Raw genomic sequence first — 18309 nt, 5'->3', positions numbered from 1 at the left:
TCAAATAAAATAAGTACTATGCACACACAAAACACATTTTCTCTGCTTTTTTGTCAGAGTTTCTGTAAGATGGTCACGGTCTTTCATCAAGTCCAGTTAGTGTAAATGGCAATTATGTTTCATATTGCAGTGGACTAGAAACACAAGTTTTTCCAGTGATTAGCACACATGTATTACAGCTCCAGAATAGTGTCCTTTATCTATGTATTGGCTTGAGAATCAACTTTGAATCGAATTGAAACCCAAGGAATCAAAATTAAACCAAATCACAAGATTCCCTAAGATTCTCAAAACTAATTGAAAAAGTGCAATACTTTCGCCATATTTTAGGTCCTCTACAACAGAAGTTTGTGTCCATTGTATAACTCGTTTCCTCTGGTCTACTATTGTGCACATCAGCCATGCAGTTACAATTAGACGAAATAGGTGAAAGGATTCGTCCCTGTCTTAAGCCGGTTACCACCGTAAATGGTTATTTGAGCTGGTTGTTGTAGGTGGCTCTGCATTCAGAACTTTTATACAGTCACTTAAAAACATTAAAAGTCTTTGATATGCCTTAGTGCCGGACTAACTCTCATAAGGAATGTCCATGCAGGCTATAAAAAGCCTTCTCAAAGTCCACAACGCCACCAATGACAAACAGTTAATTCATGGGTCAGTCCCAGGATTTGTTAGGCAGAATAAAGAATTTGGAAGTATGATCAATACATGGCCATATTTTTCTAAAGTAGGGGTGTTTATGTCTCAGAATGTTTTTTTTTTTACTGACGTTGTGATCCTATGAAGTATTATACTGCTCAAGATCTTACTAGTAAATGACAATGGAAAAATACCCATCCAGTTATTGCAGTTTTCTTTGGAAGTTTTACTAAGCTTATAATGCAAGTTTTCCATTTCATTGGCATTTATGTGTTTCATAACTTTTATAGAATTCATCATAGAATATACCAGAGGCAAATTTAACCGATTTAGATTAAGATACTGACAGCCTGTCTAGATTGTATAAAAATATTTTAAGAAATGTACCATTTAATGATCCTGGGAAATGATGGGAAATAGTTTTCTCAATTAAAATTTCAGAAAATAAGTTGAACTAATTAATTTATAGATAATATACGCCAAGCACAACATAGTTTTGCATAGTTCAGCAAAACATTTTCATTGATCACAAATGTTTGGTTTAAAATTATCTAGGTTGCACCCAAGGGCAAGATCCAACCTATGAGTGATATCATCAAACACCTTCATCAGTAGGACATATATTTTGGGAATACCCAACACATAAACCATTTTGGGTAGATATTTGCTTACCTCTCAATAGTCTTGGATTTAAAATCACTCCTAACAAGTTAACAATGGTATTTGAAATTCTATCAGATGTAAATAAAGTGATTATTAGAAATTAAAGTAATTATTAGAAAGTAACTTTAGATCAGTGAGAAAGTGACATAGCATATTATTTCAAATTGAAAAAATCTAATTCCCTTTAAGAGGATTTGTTCAAAACTTTTTCAAAAATTTGAAAGAACCCATTAATATAAAAATAAGCATTCCAGGCCTATACTTAACATTCTTAGTGTATATGATGTTTTATCAGAATTAAATAACTATCTTGGTTGTGGCTTTATATTCTTATTACTCATTTTTTTGTTTGTTTTGGGTGGGGGCTGAATGCTGAATTCTTTTCTTTGGATTAATTTTGAATCGTACTGCTGTATGATAGTTCAGTTTTATTTGTGTGATGGAGTTGTATTTTATTGTAATGTTTTATTCTCAACTAAAGCGATGAAAAGAATTTGGCCTATAATGCATGGTTTTCTCTGATTATCTGCTTTCAACATTTCTCCTTTAACAGCATCATCCCCTGTTGGTTTTCCATTCTTTATTTTACCAATAGCTGTCTTTACTTCTGCAACTGATGTTGCCAATGATAATACCCAAGTCTACCTAAGGTTTGTGAGTTTCAGCTGGTATTTTGGGGCTAGGTCTTTTAAGGATTTATTTATTTTTTCCAGTTATTTAACTTTTCTAGTTCTTGGGTTAGAAGAGTCCAATCTTCATTTTTGAAGGGAAGGTTTTGGTTTTGTCTGACTTCCTTTTAATATAGTCAGGTTGACTATTATCTGTCATAGTGTCCACTCCATGTTTTCCTAAAGTTGTTTCTGTGCCTTTATTGCTGCTGTCCACTTAAAAAATAAAATCCTCAATTAGAAGGAGAATATCCTATTTAGGGATGTCTTTCAATGGTTTGTGGATTTTTATAGAAGGTGTCTATTTTCCGATCTTCTGCACTTTCTATTGGTCCATAATATACCACCTTGGTAAACTTACTATTTTGTTTTAATTATTTATTTATTTGGCTGGCACACTTATCCAAGCTGACTTTCAACATTTGAGACACAATTGGTTATTTTTATTTTTTGGTTTTCTATTTGGAGCACTGGCAGTTGAAGTAACTAATTGCTGTTCTTTCTTGGTATACACTGTCTTGTTATTTTGACTATATGATGATGACTTCTGAGTTAAGCTTATGTTTTCCATTTCAAGTCCATTTGGATTATTTTATCCCCATAAAGCTCAAGTTATACCTGTTCATTTCTTTCACTATTTGTGCTAATCTTTTTGTCAGGGAAAAGTGGAGACATTCTGATACCTAATTTTGATCCATGTGTTTGGCATTATGAAGTTCCATTTTGTAATAGAGATGTCATTTTTGCTTTGGTTTCCATTTGTCATTAATCTAGTGTTCTCTTGTTGTGGCTTGATTTTCCTTTAAAATTGTTTCTGTAGCAGGTTGAAAATTTGTACAGGATGGAGTTGTCCAACTCTCTTTCTTTACCTTGACTTGGGACAGGCAGCAAGACAACTAGTGTGTGTTGTGTTTTTTTTTTGTTTTGTTTTGTTTTTTTTGCTTTCTTGCTTTTTTTTATTAACATACCTATTTTATTCTGTCTTCTCAGACCAGAATGCAGAGTCTACAACCAGATCCTAAAGCAAGATACCAGAGTGTGTACCAAGGTCTTAGTCGAATCATTCGCACAGAAGGAATCATGAGACCAATGCGTGGGATTGGCATCACTATGGCAGGTGCAGGCCCTGCACATGCATTATACTTTGCTGGCTATGAAAAGCTCAAGTGGAAGCTTAGCAACATCATTCATCCTGGTAGCAACAGTCATATTGCAAATGGTATTTGATTCACTTAATTCTATTACACCATTATACAAATGTAATTTAGAAAGTTTTTTTTATATATATATTTTTATAGTTTTGTATTTTATCCTTCCTACTCTTTTCTACAAAATTGACTGATACATTTCATTGTTAATTACAGAAAAATGTGATAGTTCACATGAGTAAAATTAATTTCATTCAAGTGAAAAATTGCATGCTACTCAGTGTTTATAAGCGTGTTTTTATGATTAAAAAATAATCCTTTGATGAGCATTGACCAATTCCATAATTTTACTGTGTAACAAATCCTTCCCAGAACTTTTGTTCTCTGTGATATTATTATTTCAAGGCTCTCATGCACACATTTTTTTAATGTGATACTGGTTAATGTTAGAAAATATCTTAAGGTGTAAAGGGAAGTAGCATGTATGAATGAAATATTCAATTCCTGTGTTGTGGTATAAGTTTACACATGTAAAAAAAAAAATTGTCTAAGGAGGACACGGTTCCTTTGAATTAGCTTTCATCAGTGTATCAATAAAATACCTGCCTTGTTTTATGGTTTAAAAACAACACTGCTAAGTAATCATTATTCAGTTTGTGAGTGAAAGACAACTGGGAAAATGAAGACTAAAGAGCATTCCAAAGAAGATAAAAATAAAATAATACAAATGCATAAATTAGGAAATAGGACAAAACAATATCCAAGTGAGTATTCACTGTTGGTTCAATTATCAGGAAGTGGAAGCTGTTTGAGAATAGCATTGCACAAATGGCAATTGACTAACCTTGAACAACATGGAGTAAATTTCCATGTAAGAATGGGCCAAAAATAATTCATGGACACTATGCATTACTGGTACATACTTACTAAAAGACTTAAACCTGTAATTGCTGAAAAATGTTTCTGTGCAAAATATGAAATTGTCAGATTGTTTACTTATACAAACAACATATTTCCTTTTTTCCCCTCTTAAGATTTTTATTTCTAAAATGTCCAAGCTTTGAAATAAAAATCACAGAAAACAAAAGTTTAGTAATGAATCTGATATTCAGTAAATTAAAGAATTTACATGTGTATATATAATATACGCATGGAGAGTGGATTATTCAGAGAGTGAGTCATCTTGTATTTGCATTTTTTACATTAAATGGGTATGTTAAGAATACCTTTTATATTTACATATCTTTGTATATGTAAATTATATTGTTTACTTAGAAAGAAAATTACTTTTATTATGTAAAAAGTGTATGCTTTATTGTTATAATTACTCATTTTCCACTAGCAGCAACAGAACCAACCAAGAGGTCAGTGATAAATAAGAATTTAAAGTTAATTTATAGTAAATCCACAAGGTGGTGCCTTGAGTCTTTGTTAGGTGACAAGAGTCTTTCAGACTGGTATCTGCAAGTGAAAGAACTGCACTGAAAAGTGTAAAGCTTTCAGAAAGATATTTACAGCTTACCTTTTTATTTATTATATCTATTTTCAAGCAATTATTTGGTTTTTAACAATGAGTAGTATTCTAAATGTTTTTCAGTTCATTGTTTGTTGTTGTGACATTATTATTATTATAGGAGTTGAATGGGTATTTTATTTGCAGAATATGATCTTTTCTTTATCTTTTATACCTTTATTTTTGAGTACAGTTTACAGTTTGTTTAATAGTTTTTTTTCTCCTTCTGTTACATAAATTATGTTTTACTTTAGGTATTGTCATTTTTAAAAGTTTATGTATGTTTTTAAGTTAACAAAGTTGATGATTAGTATTAAAATTACAAAAGCACAGCACTCCTGATACTTTTCTTTACTGCAGATGATTATACTACCATGTACTATAACCCTTGATTTAATATAAAGTTCAGATGCATCAGTCAAAATATTCTCAGTTTGAGTATCATTAATTGATACTAATGCAAAGTACCTCTGCCCAGGTAACAAACTTATTTTGTTGAATTGCAGCACAGTTTCTTTCTGATCCATCTAAATTTTTAAAGTTTGAATTCTCTATTAACTTTTGTGCATTTTCTATATTAGCAAAGAATATTAAAATATATATATATATATATATATATATATATATATATATATATATATATATATATATATGTGTGTGTGTGATATATAGTATCTAAACAGTTGGCACCACCTCTCTCAGAGTAAGCTCACCCACAAGTGACAATCATTTGACAGCTCAGCACCTGTGTTTATACATGTTTATCTGTAACCTGTCTTTTATTATCTAAGGCCACAAGTACAAAAGTGATCATTGTGTTTGAACATGTTCCTTATTAACATTTCACAACTAGCACAGAAAGTCAGTAATAATTTATTACTCAGAAATACTTATATCAGTCAAGCCTTTTCTCTTATTCACACCTTTTCAGATATCTGTCATTCTCTGTGTGTGCATTGAAGTCCCATTCTCTCAGTCATTTTTTTATTGCATGCACACAACAGTCAGATGTTTTCTTCAACTCAGTCTCCAACATGCAGCAAACATTCCTCTGTTAGACCTAGTAGTGTAGCTAATTCTACTTGTGGTAATGTTTCCCTATAGTGAGCGTGTGTGTGTGTATATGTATATACAGTATTATATGGGGAGTAGTACAGTAATAAATGTTGTAAAGTAATACACTGGGCTAAATCAGAAAAAAAAATTAACAGAATAGACTGAGTATATGTGAAGAGAATAAATAATTTTAATGTATTTCACCACTGAACCTTATAACTTTCTTTATTTGCCTTGTTGAGGCAAATTTTCTGTATATATGTCAGAGATATTTGCTTTTAGTACTTTTTAATACTCACAAGTCATCATTCTTAGAATGAATTTTTGTCTTAAGAAGGGTCTTCAAGCAAGATTAATGTAAGCATGTTAATTATACATTTATCAGCAGAGGGAGCTAGTGGAACAATGTGAAAAATGAATAAATGTGAAACTTAGATAATTTGAAGCCTGTAGTGGTAAATTATTTTTTCTTTTTTTGTTGTAAAACAATTGTGTAAGCTGTCTTTCTTTGTGTTTCATAACAGCCTTATAATGTACAATACTGTGCAAAAGTTTTAGGCAGGTGTGAAAAAATGCTGTAAGCAAAGAATGCTTTCAAAAATGGAAGTGTTACTCATTTATTTTCATCAATCAACAAAATGCAGTGAATGAACAAAAGAGAAATCTAAATCAAATCAATATTTGGTGTGACCACCCTTTGCCTTCAAAACAGCATCAATTCTTCTAGGTATACTTGCACACAGTTTTTGAAGGAACTCGGCTGGTAGGTTGTTCCAAACATCTTGGAGAACAAACCACAGATCTTCTGTGGATGTAGGCTTCCTAACATACTTCTGTCTCTTCATTTAATCCCAGACACACTCGATGATGTTGAGATCAGGGGTCTGTGGGGGCAATAACATCACTTCCAGGACTTCTTGTTCTTCTTTACACTGAAGATAGTTCTTAATGACTTTGGCTGTATGTTTGGGGTCGTTGTCCTGCTGCAGAATACATTTGGGGCCAATCGTACACCTCCCTGATGGTATTGCATGATGGATAAGTATCTGCCTGTATTTCTCAGCATTGAGAACACCATTAATCCTGACCAAATCTCCAACTCCATTTGCAGAAATGCAGCCCCAAACGTTCAAGGAACCTTCACCATGCTTCACTGTTGCCTGCAGACACTCATTATTGTACCGCTCTCTAGCCCTTCAACGAACAAACTGCCTTTTGCTACAGCCAAATATTTCAAATTTTGACTCATCAGTCCAGAGCACCTGCTGCCATTTTTCTGCACCCCAGTTCCTATGTTTTCGGGCTTGGCCTTGTTTCCACGTTGGAGGTATGGCTTTTTGGCTGCAACTCTTCCATGAAGACCACTTCTGGCCAGACTTCTCTGGACAGTAGATGGGTGTACCTGGGTCCCACTGGTTTCTGCCAGTTCTGAGCTGATGGCACTGCTGGACATCTTCTGATTTCGAAGGGTAATAAGCTTGATGTGTCTTTCATTTGCTGCACTAAGTTCCCTTGGCCGACCACTGCGTCTGTGATCCTCAACGTTACCCGTTTCTTTGTGCTTCTTCAAAAGAGCTTGAACACCACATCTTGAAACCCCAGTCTGCTTTGAAATCTTTGTCTGGGAGAGACCTTGCTGATGCAGTATAACTACCTTGTGTCTTGGTGCTGTGCTCAATCTTGCCATGACATGAAACTGTCTTCCACAACCTTACCTTGGTAGCAGAGTTTGGCTGTTCCTCACCCAGTTTTAAGCCTCCTACACAGCTGTTTCTGTTTCAGTTAATTACTGTGTTTCAACCTACGTGTGACATTGATGATCATTAGCACCTGTTTGGTATAATTGGTTGATCATACACCTGACTATAATCCTACAAAATCCCTGACTTTGTGCAAGTGTACCTATAAGAATTGATGCTGGTTTGAAGGCAAAAGGTAGTAACACCAACTATAGATTTGATTTAGATTTTTCTTTTGTTCGCTCACTTTGCATTTTGTAAATTGATAACAATAAACAATCATTATTTATATTTCTGAAAGCATTCTTTGTTTACAGTATTTTTTCACACCTGCCTAAAACTTTTGCACAGTACTGTATGTTTGTTTGTTCTGCTAGAAACTATATTGAATGTATAAAAGCAGATTCAGAATTGAAATTATTATTGAAGTGTATTTTGCAGAGAATTTTCAGTAGACTCTAGCTGCGGACCTCCAGAGCTCCAGTCCATTAAGGAGCTTGTCACTTTATATTATATGTCAGTGATAACACCTGGTTGGGTGAAGGTTATCCAACTTAAGTCAAGTAAACCAAGAGACAAAAACCAGCAGTCGAATTGGCTGTCCAGTGGAGGTACTGAATAACGGAGCTGCGGAGATCTGCAGCCAGACCCATCTCAGAATTTTGCATGGAATTTTGACTCAAAATTAATTTACAGTAATTTATTTCTTGATACAGTACAATTGTAAACATTTACCGTATCTTTAACAATCGAGCAGGTTAGGTGACTTGCAAAATGAATTGAAATTGAGTTTCGAGCTGGAAAGCTGCATTAAATATGAACACTAACTACTGTGTTTGAATGTGTTTTTCAATTTCTTTTTTCTTTAGGAATTGCTGGAAGCATAGCCACCTTGCTTCATGACGCTGTAATGAATCCTGTTGAAGGTAACTTCGCACACATTTCTTATTTTCCTTTCTCCCACTGCTGTCTTGTCTTATGGTATTTTACTTTCCCTTAACCCTTATGAAGTGCTTTCTGTCTATCCACTGTAGAAAATCTGAGGTAAAGTTCAGTATCTGCTTCTCATTTTTGTTCATTTCTGTCATAACCATTGCTGTTGTAATCTATGACTAGCTACTGTAGGCTTTCTCCTTTAAGATGTTTTTCTTTGTTTCTGTTGTCAAGACTCTAGATATTGTCTTCCTGTTTTAAGGGCACTTTCTTTCCTTCTGCTATTAAATGATTCAGTGTAACCAGTCTATTAGCCAGAATGTTGTACCTTACATGTAAATCTAATCTTGCTTTCTGAATTCTAGTAATAAAGCAGCACAAACAAAACCTTCATTATGCAAAAATTGCATAAGTACTAAGTAAAACCTTGAGCAGAGATACATTTATGCAGACAAATTGAAAGAGCATAGTGTTTTTGTGTCTTTTCTCAGATGTTGTCCTGCCACTCCAGTCTACTTATTGTTAAGATGTAACTACTCCACATATAACTGGGCCACTGCTAGTAGGACTATGGTGAAACAAAAGATATTTCATGTACTGCTCTACAAGTCACAATATATTTGTATTTTGATTATTAATTCGTTTAAAAAATCTGAAAGTCATGCAACTTTCCACAAATGTTTATCCTTCCACAGTCTACTTGTTTTATTCTGTCTTTCATTGTGTATGACAGGATTGTGGTTGATGTTACAATTGGTTGTTTTCTTAATCTTCTTTTGCATGATTGTTTGTATTGTGTTTATTTTAATGCTTTTTTGTACAGCACTTTGGCGCAACCTCTGTTGTTTTAAATGTGCTTTTATAAATAAATAATCTAAATCTAATCAAAGAGATACAGTATAATGCTGATTGCTGTCTGTATTGCTAAAACATTTTTGGTTATATATTTCTGACATTGTTTTTGCATCCTCTCCTGGTACCAAATTCTAGTGAGATTTTCTGCAATCCAGACAAGGAAAACAAATAAAGAATGGAAGTATTTCTTTGTTTACAGTGAATGCAAATCATCAAAATATTGATTAATTCACCAGACAGACAATATAACTGCATCTACAGTAGATGCCCAGAACACTGAGGAAGATGATGAAGGTGGTAGAAAAGAATTCAAGAGTACACTTTGAGAACTGCAGAGTCTAACTGTGTTTTGTGGGCTGCAGTATATCCAATTTAAGAATTAAATTTTGCATCAAGCAATTGAAGTGTAGTTAAATCACAGAAAGTGTCTTTGGGAAATATACATTAGATCACTGTTTCTTGATAAACCAAAATTTTTGTTATGTTAGCAGTACAAGTAAACAACATTCTGCTGTCACTTAAAACTAGTCACAAGAGAAGCAGGTCAAGCATGGCTTTGCACAATCATGGTAAAGAAAACACTGACTGGCAACAGCTGGCATTTGTAATGTAATGTGTAAATAGAGATTATTACAGGTGTCCAGGGAATGAACTACATCATCATTAGATAATTGCCTCAGTTACATTTTAGGCAAGAGCTTTCACCTAATGTTACATCCTATTACAGAAATTTGGAGGGCATGGATCCCATAAAAGGATTATTGTGGCTCACTTTGCATGGTTATTTTATGAAGAAGTCAAGGCAACGTGACAGTGTTGAAAAGTTAATTGTAATACATTATTTGGCTTGAGACATTGTTGTTTCCCATTACTTGTACATTTATAAGGATCAATATGAAGTGCTCAAAAATCCAGTAACCTTTCTTTCTTTCTTTCTTTCTTTCTTTCTTTCTTTCTTTCTTTCTTTCTTTCTTTCTTTCTTTCTTTCTTTCTTTCTTTCTTTCTTTCTAATGTTGGTTATGTTCTGGAATATAAGATATTGAAGGGAGCTGTGTGTTGCATAAATGTTTGAAAGAGGCATGGAAGTTTAATTTAGCTATTTCACCTCATGCTGAATGCTGCCGGGGTATGCTGGGTTGATGGTTTATACACTAATCTCTAGCTGATAGTTGTGACTAATATATTGTTTTATCAATGTAGTGAATTTTATTACACATAAGTAAATAAATTCACCTCAGCTGAACTAATTTGTAAATACACATGGAAGGGGTTCATTCTCAGTCCTTCGAATTAAGGTTTAGAATTAATGGTACACTTTCCCTGCCTGACAAGACTTTAGAATATTTACCAAAATATAATAGTAAAATGTTTCCTTCCATTTTATATTAACAGTATGTGGTTAGTATAATAAAATTACTTGAAATTCGTATTGTTAACTTATGCTTTGGAATAAAGTAGTTAAGGCTTACTGCAAACTAACTTTCAGGTTCTGATCTGACTGTGTCTAAATTAGACACACTCTTATCTGTTAGGATACACAGTTTCAGTGTGGAGCCAATACCACCAAGAAATGCATAATAAGATATTGGAGGGAAAAAGGCAAAGTATAAAGAGCTGATCTGATTCTCCAACAAATAAAAACTGAAAAAGCATGACATACCACAAAAGATAGGTAAAGTAGGTAATTCTGTAACAAGCCACAATTAGTCTAATGTTAATTTGAGAACAATATTATTGATGCTTAATACGTGCAGAAAAAAATGTGGGTCACTTTAAACACTCACAGCTGCCATATACCATATTCACACCAAGAGGACACTCAAGTAAAATTGAATATGCCACCTAAATATCTACAGCAGGATATACAAACAGTGGAAAGGTTTGCGTTTTACAGTTGAAGAGGGTTCTTTTATGTGCACAAAGTGACTTAATCAAAAAGAAAGTGGAGCCAAGAACACTTTTCACTGCCTGTTTTGCCAGTTACAGTCCAGACAATATACCCTAAGTTCTTGTCTATAAGCCGGACTCATGTATTAGCCGGAGACCAAAAATCATACGAATTTTTAAAATAAAATCGTATCATAGATAAGCCGGACTCATGGATAAGCCGAACGTACTATAACCTATAACTAATAGAAGGGAGGGAGGTCAGTGGTCTCACTCGCGGCCATTTAATTTCTTTAAGGGGGGAGAGAGTGTGAGATATTGCCGTCTCTCTCACTCCCCGCATGGCGCGGTTGGAGCGGCCGGAGCGCGTTCTTTCTGCTCTGGGCGTCGCCGAGTCAACACGAGCGCATAGCGGTCATTTAAATTGTGATTTTATATGTAAGCATATTTAAATATATATCGCGGATTTCTGCGGACAATGGGTCTTTTAATTTCTGGTACATGCTTCCTCAGTTGGTTTGCCCAGTTGATTTCATACAAGGGACGCTATTGGCAGATGGCTGAGAAGCTAGATTGCTTACTTTTCTGTCTCTCTTGCGCTGACTATCTGTGATCCTGACGTATGGGGATTGAGCAGGGGGGCTGTTTGCACACCTAGACGATACAGACGCTCGTCTAAAAATGCTGAAAGATTATCTTCACGTTGCTATCTTTTGTAAAGCTGATTCCTGAAAAGACATGCTGCACAGTGCTTTGCATACTTAAAAGCTCGAAGGGCACGTATTGATTTTTGACTGAAAAACAAACTCTCCCTCTCTCTCTCTTTGTCTGCTCCTGACGGAGGGGGTGTGAGCTGCCGCCTTCAACAGCTTTGTGCCGCGGTGCTTCGCATACTTAAAAGCCAAACAGACATATTGATTTGTTTGCTTCACTCCTTTGAAGAGGAAGATATGTTTGCATTCTTTTAATTGTGAGACGGAACTGTCATCTCTGTCTTGTCATGGAGCACAGTTTAAACTTTTGAAAAAGAGACAAATGTTTGTTTGCAGTGTTTGAATAACGTTCCTGTCTCTCTACAACCTCCTGTGTTTCTGCGCAAATCTGTGACCCAAGCATGACAATATAAAAATAACCATATAAACATATGGTTTCTACTTCGCGGATATTCTTATTTCGCGGGTGGCTCTGGAACGCAACCCCCGCGATGGATGTATAAGCCGGACTTATGTATAAGCCGATATTCTATTTTTTCATTTTCACAACTTTTTTCCTTAGATAAGCCGCGGCTTATTGACAAGAACTTAGGGTACATATTTTTCCGAGCTATGCTTTTTTTTTTTTTCTCTCGCTGCTAAATCTAAAAAAATGTTCAGTGACTGTATAAGATTGACCATTTGAATTAAAATGTTAACCAGTCAGCCAGGCTTAAAAATTAAATCTCACTTTTTAGTTTACTCTTTAGCTTTGTAATTAATAAATAATGCAATATCTAAGAAAATACAGGAAAGTAGGTTGAAGTGGTATGAGCATGTGAAGAGGAGAGACAAAGAATGTATGGGCAAAAGAATGATGAGAATGAAAGTACAGGGGAAGAGAAAACAAGTGAGGCCAAAGCGGAGATGAATGGATAAAGTAAAAAAAGATCTGAAGGAAAAGTTCTTCACTGGTGAGGAAGTGCAGGACCAAGCTGTTTGGAGAGTAGTTAATCAAGCACATCCACCCCACATAGAAGTGGTAAAAGAAGTTATTTTGTGTGTGTGTGTGTTTCATAAGAGCCATATGACATTTAAAGTATTTTTCCTGTTACATATGTTAAAACGGTTAAATGCTTAAAATTCATATCCCTAGTAAAAAAAGAGAAGTTATGTTCACAACCCACTACATTAGGACCATAATGCATAATTATATAGTTAAACAATTCCTAGCAAAGCAAGGTGATTAGAACACTAATATGTGCATTAATAGTAGCCTAGTGCTTTGTTACTTTGTTATACTGATTTTTGCAATCTAGCACCTTTATTTGATGTAAACCTGGTTCCATACCTACCCAGTATGCTCGCATAGTTCATTTTTATTTTTATTTCATGCAGCCCTGGAAAAAACAAGCAAATACAGACAGTCCCCAGGTTACATACGAGATAGGGAGTGTAGGTTTGTACTTAAGTTGAATTTGTATGTAAGTCGGAACAGGTACATTATTTTAATAAATGCTATTATTGACCGACTGTAACCAAGTGCTCTGCCAATGACTGATGGAGTTTCACCTCTCTCTGACCTTTTTATTATTTCTACTTTATTTTCAATGGTGATAGCTTTTCTCTTCTTTACTGTATCACCAGCACTTGCATCAGATTTGTGTTTCAGAGACATTCTTGAAGGGTGAAGACAAAAGGTTAAGATGAGCTCTTCTGCACAGCGCTATACAGTACACACTATCACAGCAGGAAGGCACCAGTCAACACGTCTGATGTACTGACAAGAGACAACTTCCTGCTATGTGCGTAACAGTACAAGCAGGCTTGCTATTGAGAATGAATGGGGGTGGCGAGGGGTGGTTCTTCACCAACCTACCTCACAGTCACCTCCACTACAGTATGCTCTCTGCAGTGTCTGCCCACCGAGAACGAACATGGTGCGGCCAAAGGCGGGTAGTGAATTGCCCAACCCCAATTCATCAGGCAGCCATCCGAGGTACACTGCAATGCTACCCCCACCGCCCCATTCAGCCACAACCGGGTCACCGCTTGCAGCATTACCAGCCGTGTGTACTGGGCGGGCAGTGAAACACCCCCCTCCACTCCATCCAGCCTGGCGTCCAGTCAGGAGCAGTAGCTGCGGCGGCGTAGTGGGCGGGCAGCGAACCATCGCCCTGCACACGAGCGATAGCTGTGGCCCCGGTGACTATGGACCATGGGTCACCACTTGCCTCCGGGAGCCACCCGAGGGACACTACACTGCGTGAGCAGCGAAATCGCCCCTCTCCAGCCACCGCTTGCATCCCCAGGCCAAAGATGACGGAGCGACAGTTACTGAGGCGCATGCGTCACAGCTGCATCCTCTTTCGTAAGTCGTAGGTTGAATGTCCATAACCTGGGGACTACCTGTATGTAAAGCAGGAGTGTAATAAAAGAGATGTAAAACAAGACAAATGGCCATCTAACTCAAGAATCTCAAACAATCCTAGAGGACTACCATTTTCACTCTTAATCAAACCTCTATTTAACTATTAATGAAACTCATTAAATTCCATTTCTTGTTAATGATCTCATTCTGCCACTCCAATCATTTACAAAACTGATTTTCTTTTTCCTTGACTTCAGCAGATCAATATTTCTCAGATCATCACTTTTTTCTTTTCAAATATTTTACAGAGGCAGATATTGTATAAAAGACGCCAATGCATCACAGTTAGCTTGGTCATTTGCTGGAACACTTTGCATCTCATTGTTTGGTTGTTAGCTAAAGAAAAAATGAAACAATTAAAATGCTAGTCAATTAAAATGAAGGTAAAATAATATGCTGTATTGGCATTAATAATTAGTCACTAAAGGAGAAAGTTTTTGGAATAAAAATCTGCATCCACTGTGGCCCTCCAGGATTTGAGTTTAACTCCTCCAATGTAAATGGTCTGGTCTTTATTCATTGTGATAAAAAACTTTAAAGTGTAATAAGGACTTGCATGCTTGTTTCACATAGTTTATTTTTACATTTTATATGTTTGTTTGTGTGTGCTTTGTCCAGTAGTAATGCCTGTGGCCTACAGTTCTGTGTATAAAGGTGCATGTGATTGTTCAGTTTTGTTTTTACATTTAATTTATATATTATACGTCTTTTTTTTGTCCAGTGGTAAAGCAGAGGATGCAGATGTACAACTCTCCATACAAAGGTGCATGGGACTGCATTCAAACAGTGCGGAGGACAGAAGGAGTGGCTGCCTTCTACCGCAGTTACACCACCCAGCTGACAATGAATATTCCATTCCAGGCCATGCATTTCATTAGCTATGAATTTATGCAAGAGCAGCTCAATCCTCGACGGCAGTACCAGCCTCACACCCATATAATCTCGGGGGCAGTGGCAGGAGCTGTTGCAGCAGCAGTAACCACACCTTTGGATGTTTGCAAAACATTACTTAACACACAGGAGAATGTGGCTCTAACCTCCATCAACATTAGCGGGCACCTTTCTGGCATGGCTAATGCCTTTAGGACAGTTTATCAAATAGGTGGTGTCCCAGCATTCTTCAAAGGTATGCAGGCTCGTATCATATACCAGATGCCATCTACTGCCATCTCTTGGTCGGTCTATGAGTTCTTCAAATACTTCCTTACCAAACGTAAAAATGAAAAGAGTGGCACTTCTATTTGAGCACCTTTTGAGGAACACTTGAAACTATTAACAGCACTCCTTAGACACATTTTTTATTCAAGATTCCAATGGGAGCTACTGTGAAGCTTTATTTCTGATTCTTTCTTACACGTCTATGCATTCTTTTAACACAAGAAACAAGGTTGTCTTGTGAAGATGATGGTAGTTTTTATGCACTTTGTGGTGCATAATGTAAAAGTAGGAGACCTGTGGTGTTAACACTACTGTGAATGATACTGACTGCCTTTAACTTTCAGAAAATGACTTAAAACTGTGTTACTGTATGTGCTGCTGTGGAAAGTAACACCAAAAGTTAAATGCCTTTGAGAACATTTGGGATGTTTACATGGAGATGTACTGCTAATATTATTTTGCTACTCGCTAGTGTTTTCCCATATAATTAATGCCAAATTTTCATTTTGGTTTTTATAATTGCTTTTGTAATGGAGGTGAAGAATGAGGAAGTATATACAACTAGAAAGATGTGCTCAGGTATAAAACATGTATCTACTACAAAAACTTTCACAGCACTATATACCTAACAGCTAGTAAGCTTTCTGAGAGGGAAGTACATTACACAAGTTTACAAGTCTTTATTCTGTTTAAAACTACACATATTACATAATGTTTTTATTTTTTTTTTATTTGTAGTATCAGTAGTTAGGTATAAGTCTGCACAAGAATAATTATGTTAGTAGATGTAGAGATTTTTTTATTGTTTCAGAAATGTATCTTTTATATTTCAATACATTGCCTTCACCATGTCTGATATTTGTTACTATGGCAATGTATTTTCTTATAAATATAAATTTAAAAATATAAATATTTTTATTGTAATTAACAGCCATTAATAATGACAATCTTATGCGTTTACCTCACAACATTTATCCAGTTTTCTTTATTATGGATTAAAGTGAACATCTGTAAAGAGGGCAGGGGAATTTGTTTGTCTTACATGTAGGTCACTCACATTTTATACAAAAACATCACCCCTTTGCCCCCAATTCAATTTCTGCTTTAAAGTGCCGAAGAATAAATTAGACTTTGTTAATAATGACTATGGCCTGATTCAGTCTTGAGGATGTCAACTACTTTTTTTTTTTTTTTTTTTTAATATAAGAAGCTCTTATTGAGCTCTTGGAAAAAATACAAATGCTCAATTAGACAAAGTATACCTTTTGCACTGTCAGTGGGTCACTAAGCTACCTTTAAATAAAAAAAGAAAAACTCCACAAAGTCATCTGCAGTATTTAAAAATATGACTCAACCATGTTTTCGGTAGAATTTTTCTTCAATTTTTTTATTCAAAGGTAGATTGCACTTACATAGGTTTGCTGTTGTTCAAAGGTGTTTTTAAAGGCTATTATTTAAATAGCCTATTGTATTTCTCTCTGACAGTGAATGTATCAAATCTATTTGCATAAACAATAGCTGTTGAAATGTTTGTTTCTGCTTGACATAAGAATAGTTTACATGAGAGCTTGATATAATAGTAACTTTTTGTCCAGTAATGAATGTTTGCTTATTCTCATTAAACCAGTACAGACATCAGAACAAAAATTTATTTGTTTCTTTGTATAGCCAGCTTTTCAGGTGATGGTGTTAAGTAGAGAGGTTACAGTCATACCAGTATGCGTATCTGTGTGAGAACTGTGAGAAATGTTAATTCTTTTTCTGCAGCAGGGAATGTGCACATTTTGAGTTCTCTCTCCTTTTCTCTTTTTGTTTTCTCAAAGATATAAAACAATGCATGTCATTTTCTGAACTTTACTGTTTTTAGATAGTGGACATGTGCTTGTCATGCCTATAAATTTTTATGACTCCGTCAGCAAAAGACTTTGTTAAAGTATAAAAATCAATTCTGAAATGCCCTTGGTAATTTGCATGTAAAGAATAACAGATCAGAATTTGGAATAAACACACGTAGTATATTGTTCAAAATTGAACCAACTTTTATTGAATTTTTATTACATTTTTTTTTATTGAATTTCTCCTAATTTACTTTTGGAAGTGTAACTTAAACTGTTGTTTACAAATACAAGACCACTATTTTATGTAAAAAAAACTCACAGTAACAGTGTTTCTCTAAGTGTCCATTCTTTAAATGTGTGCATTAACAAGTAGATTCTCCTGTGTTAAATGGCCTTCACCACGTTGTTCTATTCCTGGTCTATACTGGATCAGCTCTCATATGAACTTTTAGTAATGCAGTTTTATGCATAAAAAGCATTAAATGGGAAACTGAACTCATGCAAAAAAGAGGTGAATAGTAATTAGCCTTGTCATTGTCAAATGCAAAAGGCTTTATACAAACGTGTCAGTTGATTCTAATAAATTATATTTAGCAATTCTGTTTTTGAGTCTTTTCTGGGTTTTTTTTTGTCCTCTTTGCATTTGCAGGAGTATATGCATGCACTTTTGGATGCTATGTAAGTATGCACAGCCCTAGGATAAATTATGTAGCAAGTAATGTTAATTGTATTTGGTATTTTCATTGTCTTGGTCAACTTTTATTGTAGGCTACAAGCACTTACAGTGGAAGACTTTATCATAATTTTAGACTGGAGTCTTGAAGAGATCTGCCCATGAATACACAACTAAACTTGAATGAAATCTGAGCTAACCAAATTGTTAAACAAAATGCTAAATTCATGTTTAGTTTCTTCTAAGTAAAAAAAAAAAATCACTGGGTAACAGTTTTTTGTTGCTGACCTAAAATGCTGTTTTGAATACATATGGTATGTGTATGAATAGAAATGTGCTTATGAATAGTATATTTAAATTTTAGTTAGTTAAAATTTTAAAAAATTAACTTTATGTAAGATAGTTTTGAGGTAACA

At 35.1% G+C, this 18309-nt stretch overlaps 1 protein-coding gene across 1 annotated transcript in view; it reads left to right on the top strand.

Annotated features, from left to right (window-relative positions):
• The window catches only part of slc25a37 (solute carrier family 25 member 37), a 40774-nt gene extending 22957 nt beyond the window's left edge, over positions 1 to 17817 (top strand). The window contains exons 2-4 of the mRNA XM_028806041.2: positions 2961 to 3189; positions 8296 to 8352; positions 14946 to 17817. Coding sequence (XP_028661874.1) covers positions 2961 to 3189; positions 8296 to 8352; positions 14946 to 15469 — 810 coding nt within the window. The 3' untranslated portion in view covers positions 15470 to 17817. The remainder of the gene's footprint in view (positions 1 to 2960; positions 3190 to 8295; positions 8353 to 14945) is intronic.
• The last annotated feature ends 492 nt before the right edge of the window (positions 17818 to 18309 follow it).

The sequence above is a fragment of the Erpetoichthys calabaricus genome, chromosome 1, assembly GCF_900747795.2.
Source record: "Erpetoichthys calabaricus chromosome 1, fErpCal1.3, whole genome shotgun sequence".
Taxonomy (NCBI): domain Eukaryota; kingdom Metazoa; phylum Chordata; class Cladistia; order Polypteriformes; family Polypteridae; genus Erpetoichthys; species Erpetoichthys calabaricus.
Note: the sequence above shows the minus strand (reverse complement) of the source record. Positions and strands in the feature narration are given on the sequence as shown.